This window comes from Erpetoichthys calabaricus, chromosome 18 (assembly GCF_900747795.2).
Source record: "Erpetoichthys calabaricus chromosome 18, fErpCal1.3, whole genome shotgun sequence".
In the NCBI taxonomy this organism is placed as follows: Eukaryota; Metazoa; Chordata; class Cladistia; order Polypteriformes; family Polypteridae; genus Erpetoichthys; species Erpetoichthys calabaricus.
In genome coordinates this window covers 65,690,896-65,697,961 of record NC_041411.2, presented here as the reverse complement: position 1 = coordinate 65,697,961, position 7,066 = coordinate 65,690,896, and the positions used below count along the sequence as shown (strand labels likewise).

Here is a 7,066-nt window from a genome sequence, read left to right as displayed (position 1 = left end):
AAAATACACAGCACATCGGGGTAAATCCTCTGACGTTTCAATCTTTAAGCCAGTGATCACCCCCCTTTTCTATGCCCCGCACCCCTAGGCAATGTTTGATTTGTGTTTGCACCCCATCTAAAACTAATATTACACTTGAAGAGGAAGATGTCAAATTTGTCGTTTTTGAACCACATATAGTACTGCAGATAAACAAATTGCACTCAAAAAATAAGCTTTTAACTCAGTGCATACAACTTAAATGCAAATTGAGCAATTTAATTTTATAAATCTCAATAACACTGAGATTTAATCAAGCACCATGAGGAAATGACACTCAATCAACAATCGAGAGGTTCGGGGGACTGGAAAACATTGTGAAGCAAAGGTGCCGGCACGCTGCTAATCGATGAAACACAGTCAGCGATCTTTGTCCCTGCACTGCAGTTCAAAAACAGATGAGCTGCACAGTTAAAATTGCTGCGCTACTGCCAGGACCGCCAGCAGGAGAGATTTACAGTGTGTAAAGAGCAGAGGGAGCATGTGCTGAAAGCATGTTGCTGCACCCACCACATGACGGACCACCTGGATTGGGACCCGAGTGCAGGGAGTGACACCTCAGCACCACCCTGGAACAGTGCAAGGTTTTTAACGGCAGGTGCTGCATTGAAATTCAGTCCCCCTTGTCCCCCTCCTTGTCAATCAAACCTCAAAATCAGTGACGTTTCACCATCAGGGCTTGCACAGAAATCAATACTAGATGTCGTCCTTCTCTACGGATTACTGCAAGGTCCAAATTCCATTCTCTTAAAAAAACGTATTGGCTTTCACAAACGCTCCGCACCCGTGAGAAGGTACATTTCTGCGGCTCATTCACAGGTGACAATTGTGCGTACAATACTTGATTCTTTTCTTATCCTAGAACAGGCACACTAACTAATAAATGACCTGCAAATGAAGGCACACTGCAAAACACCAACCGCACAACGATAAAGTCAGACAACACACCTGACTTAATTTTGGTGAACTGCAACCCTTAGCCTTTCCCTGAAATGCCATCTCACACCCCAGGTTGGGAACCCTTATGTGATTCAAGAGGCGTCAGTTCAGTATATCTTCTTCACGTGCCTCATTTGGCATTTAAAGCCGAATTGTTACTAACATTGCTGTTAGAAAGACAAAACATTTGCTCACAGATTCTCCTGGGGACCCCCACTAGCCCAGGGCCAGCGACAAATGCTCCCATCTTCCCTTCCTGTAGGCACCCCTGGTTTTAAATGCTTTGCTTTTCCTGTTTGACCTTAACATATTGTTCTTTACTGCTTTCTTAAGAACATTACATGATAGTGCTTGCCTCAAACGGCTTTATATACCCCAAAAGTAACACTGATTGATGACTTACTGAAATGAAAAAAATTGCATGCCATAAATGAGTCACATTACTTATAGCGAGAATTTAAGCATAGTGATATTACAGTCAGATAAGGTTAACACTTGTCTGCTTGTCTCTTTATAAAGACAACATAATGGCCGTAATCGATGCGCTATCTGACCTTTTTTTTTTGTTTTAGCTGTTGACCAATAAAAGACGATGTGACATTGCATAATATTCTCAGACCTCCATAATCCAATTCATGCTACCTCTTGAAAGAAGCACTAAGGGCAGAATCATTGAAGAGAAACAAAGATATCTGGTTGGAAGGAAGAGAAAACCAATGGTTATTAACACTCACGATCCACCTAGAGTTCCCTCTAATGAAGACTGGTGTTTTTTGGATTCCCATTAATTCAATAAGTGCCCTCGTCACATCAGCTGACAGCTTATTTAATGGTAACAGTTGCAAGTAAAACAATCCAAGATGACATTTTTGCGCTCACATTAAGCTCTGATGGTTATCTTGTGGTTGAAATTGTGCTTTTGTCATTTTGACCATGTCTTAAAGCACTGGTTAATGATCTCCACTGGCCAGGATATTAGTAAGGATGAAGCACAAGCCACAAATCTGCTGCCATGGGCTCATTTTGAAGTCACTGGAATTGTGTACCATATAACCCCTTTAGGGAGTACTTCTGGGATCCACTCATGTCCATTTCTTTTGTGATGGGGTCACCTTTATCTCTTCTACCTACCTTAGTTCAGATACGTTGGGTCAATGCATGTCCTGTAATTTGTGGTTTTCTTTACTATGGCAGACCCTGTGTTAGTTTGGCTGAAAACAACATGCCCCTTACTACTTTCTCTGACAGGTACTGTATATCAAAATGCAATATATAAAAACATTTAGCTGGAACTCAAAGCATTTTTCTATGGGGTGAATTAGAAGGCTAGCTAGATGGACTGAACCAGAAGGAAGTTACAGATAACACTTCTTTTTCTAAAATTTGATATGATTTCCATCATTCCATCATAGAGGGAAAACAGCCTTTGGCCAGTCATTAAGGTAAAGAAATGAATGTTTCCATTGGTCTTTCTTGAGTTATGAAATCTATTGGACCTGCAGAAAATGGTTGATCTCTCATTCTTTGCTCCTCTTCTTGCGAAGGCAGTGCAGGGACTGTTGAAATTTAAAGGGCACCCCCAAGTGTGCACATCCTGACTTATTCAAAACAGTCTAATCCTTCATTTCTTCAAACCCAAGTGTGGGGAAAGCATCTTCTCTTCTTTAATAGGACCTCTACAGAACAATGTGAAAAGTCAGAAATACATCACATTTGAAGGTGCTGAAAAACATGCTTGGTGGAGGAAGAAAGAACTTTTGGTATAAACTGTGGACAACTATAAAGAATACTGACAGGCACACAGAATTATAAGACAGAAAGGTTCTCATCCATGCAATGCTGAGAGCCCGATGAAGGGAGAACGGTCTTTGAACCCATTAGTGTTCTTGATCGTCAGATGTGGATTTACACACAGTGTTACTAGAGGTGAACTTCACTAAGATTATACCAAGACATCTTCTGGCTAGATCCTCATGTGAAGTGCCTGCTGTGATGAAGGAAGGGCAGGACGAGGTTCAATTCCACGGGATTTCATAAAGGACAGTAACTGTTCTGGGATCTCTGCTAGTACATCCTTGGCCAGGCGGGCCATACTCAACACTTGGTTTCCAGAGCGGTCAATGTAATCTCGAAATGGCACAAACTAGAAATGACATTAAAAACAATGAAGTTAGTTTTATGTCCACATTGGTTAAGAGACTGATTCAGAACTTCAAACTTTAAAACACACATTAGGCATATTACAAAAAACTGAATTATTTTACTTAATAAACACTGCACATTAGGACGTTTATATCACTGCAAGATGCTAAAAAAATTGTCTTTAGCCATCAGATTACTGTAGTGCATTCCTATCAGGAATACCAAAAAATATAAATCAACTGTAATTAGCACAAAATGCAGAAACAAGAATTTTAACATGAAAGAGGAATCATTTATCACCAGTCCTAGCATCACTGCACTGGCTGCCTGTGTCCTATAGGACTGATTTTAAAATACTTTTACTGTATATAAGGCTCTATAAGATCTAGTACATTTTTATATTTGGGACTGCTTGTTGCCCTACTCTTCTAATCGTATCCTTAGATCTACTAACACCAGTTTGTGCCATATTCCAAAAGTGAAGTATAAAATAACTGGTGAGGAGGCTTTCTCGTTGTACACAACGAAAATATGGAACACTTTACCATTAGAAATAACACCGGGCCAGGACAGCTAAATACTTCAAAAAACTCCTGAAAACCCACCTCTTTAATCAGGCTTTCGTGGTCACTTAAGAAATCATTAGCACTGCTAACAACTATACTATACTTCACAATGAGGTGAGAAGGAAGTGTATTCTGTTCCTTAAATGCAGTTATATTCGATGTTTTATAGGCTGGTCACTAATCACTACTTTTATGTGTTTTCTTTTTTCCAGTACTCTGTTCCAGTGCGTTGTGCTGCTGCCCATTGGCCTAAGTATGCTGCAGCGACCTGAGAAGCTCAAAAGATGAATAAAGAGTTCCGTAAGAATATCCTGTTAATGGTGACACAGCTGAACTGTAGAATGGCCCCTTGGGAGGTGCTCTTGACATTTTTTTTGGCCTTGGAATGCCATAGGTTTATTTCCTCCAACATCTCAGCAACGGGAGTTTATTTTTTGCTGTCCTCCCAGGCCACCTGTCCATAGTTGACATTAAGGTTCTCTACGGCTATAAATGTTTAGTTTCTACTTTTTTTGTAATTATGTTTGGCTATTATTATTACAAAGCACTTTAAACATTCATGTATGAAAGCATGCATATAAAAATATTATTGTTAAGTGTTTTGGCTCCAGTTATCTGTTTTGCTAAAATTTTCTTCATATTTAGATTTAGTTGCCAACAGCTCAGTTTGCTGCTAAATACTGTCTTCCAACTCCTGGCATTTTCTGGTTTAAATTATACTGTGAACACATGCCTTGCATCATGGTATTGATCATATAATACACTTTATTTTTGTCTTCTGGCTGAACATTGTCTATCTGGTAGGATCCTTTCATGTGCTGTTGATTCTTGACTAACCTTACATGTCTTTGTTGGCTGGCAACACCAATCATGCAGTGGTCAAATGATCAGAGGGACAAGAGAAATAAAAAGGGCCACTCACTTACTTCAGTGCTCTAGCATTGTGCCTTTAAGCCTTTTATTTAGATGGTTTTTATTTATCCTTCTTCTTTCTTTTTATACATTTAAAAAAAATTATAGTAGATTGTGAAAATTCTTTAATTATTTTTTTGTAATTTGGCATTTTGAGATATTGTAGTGCTTTTTTGACACCTTGCCTGCGTTTTTGGGTTCTGTCTTCTGTTTTGTGTTTTAGATACTTATGTTATTTGCTAGTTTGACACAGTGGTAAAGGTTTCAGACAAGGAGGTTATGGGTTTAAATCTTGCAACTGACGCGGCGTGACTGTAGGAAAGTCACTTCACCTGTCTGAGCTCCAGTTGGACAAACAATAGAAATGTAATCAATTGTATCACAAATGTTGTAAAACACCTTGGATAAAGGTGTCAGCCAAATAAGTAAATACTTGCTTTCACTTGCCTTAAACATCTGCATTATTATTATTATCATTTCTTTGCATTTTACATTTTAATGTGAATTTCCCATTGGGATTAATAAAGTATCTATCTATCTATCTATCTATCTATCTATCTATCTATCTATCGACTTCAGTAGAATTAGTTTTATTTTTGTACCAGGTCCAGCTATGACTCTTCTCTGTGCTCTAGTGCCCCCGGATCTGCATGATCAATCTGGTTCACACTGCCAGATGAGGACAGCAACAATACAGTACATCATTTTGCTCTCCACACTTCAGACTCCGTCTCTGCACTAGAAAGACTGTCACAAGGTCACGCTGAGTGGATGTTTGACAAAAATGATAGAGAACCAAACTAAACTAGTGTTTCATTTTTATTTCCCCTGCCCTTTCTGTTACATGAAGGCTACAAGATTAGTGTTGCCATGCAACAAAGGAAGATGGACAAAGCCAGTGGGAAACGGCATTTGAAATGGGCAGCGCCCAGGCACCTACCCAACATTTATGGAACTTAAGGAAAATTTTCCCTACTACAATTCAATTTACTATAATGTCACCATAATCCTTATTATGGATAAATAAAAATAGTTCAATGCCAGTAACCAATTAAATATGACTTACAATCAGAAAATCTCTGTGTTTATTATTTTGCCATTTTAAGGTTTCTTTATCAAGGTTAGATAAATGTTACTAGTTTTTTTTTCTGTTATCTATTTGTTTTTCTTTTCATAAAACAAGGTAATGTACAATTTCAATGGTTAATAGAATATATTAAGTACTTATTTGCATCTGGGTCCAGCTCCTGATATGTTTAAGGATTTTGCTATATATTTCCCCTTGGGATTAATAAAGTATCTATCTATCTATCTATCTATCTATCTATCTATCTATCTATCTATCTATCTATCTATCTATCTATCTATCTATCTGTCTGTCTGTCTGTCTGTCTGTCTGTCTGTCTGTCTGTCTGTCTGTCTGTCTGTCTGTCTGTCTGTCTATCTATCTATCTATCTATCTATCTAGGCTTTTTGGACGATTCCCAAATATCTGTTTGGTAGTTTGACTGATAACTCGACCTCTGCATCTTATAAATGAGTGTGTGTGTGTCTTAGTGTGCTCCACAATGGCTTAGGCTGTCATCAAGGCTTGATTCCTGCCAGGGCTGGATCATAAGCTTTAGAGCAGTCGTTCTTGTCATTGTCAATGCCTTGTGTCATTTTATGTCCATTTTGCTCATTTTTGGTCTTTTGGTTATTACCATTTATGTAGTTGTTGTTTATGTTTATTCTTTGTATAATTATGTTTTTTATCAGTTTTGTTTATTGTTTAGTTTCTATGCGTGAGTGCTTGTTCTGCCATTTCCCTTGTGTTTTTAGTAAAATGGGCCCTTATGTTAATCCTGTAATTTTGGGCTATATATTTTTAAATAGACATCCTACCCCTACTTTCAACCCTAAGGTTAAAAATTAATATTTATCCCTAATGTTAAGTTTATAATTAGAGCACTGATGTTAAATAAGTAACCAGGGCAAAAAACAATAACCCTAGGCTAGTCCCTTTTTAATATATAATATTAAATTTGATTTGTTTTCAATAGTGTTTCTTTAAATACTTTTATTAAAATATTTATACACCTTATTAAAATTATTATTTTTTTAAACTTATGATACAGTGGATAGTTTTTAGGAATTCCTGATATTTATAAATGTTTTGATAACATTATAATTAGAGTGAGTAATATATTTATAATAGGTATTTATTTAACACTCTATTGCAAACAACATCTGCTTTATTAAAGACTTCATTGGTTGTATTTATAATTGATTAAAATTAAAATTTAATACTTAAATCAGTGTGTCCGTACATTTCCCCTTTGGGGAGTAATCTCCACTAACCTAACCCCACTTGCCAATTACAGCAAAGAATTGCCCTAAACCCTATAAAGGTTGAGAAAAACCCACAGTCCCTTGCGGTTCATTGAATGTGCTGCCATTGCTAAGTTTGCTGGTGTTTTTTGCTTCTC

The 7,066-nt window shown here is 37.5% G+C and overlaps 1 protein-coding gene across 1 annotated transcript in view; it reads right to left on the bottom strand.

Annotated features, from left to right (window-relative positions):
• Positions 1-1,135: 1,135 nt before the first annotated feature.
• Positions 1,136-7,066, bottom strand: part of cpne9 (copine family member IX) — a 737,722-nt gene continuing 731,791 nt past the window's right edge. Inside the window, exon 21 of the mRNA XM_028824197.2 lies at positions 1,136-3,121. Coding sequence (XP_028680030.1) covers positions 2,942-3,121 — 180 coding nt within the window. The 3' untranslated portion in view covers positions 1,136-2,941. The remainder of the gene's footprint in view (positions 3,122-7,066) is intronic.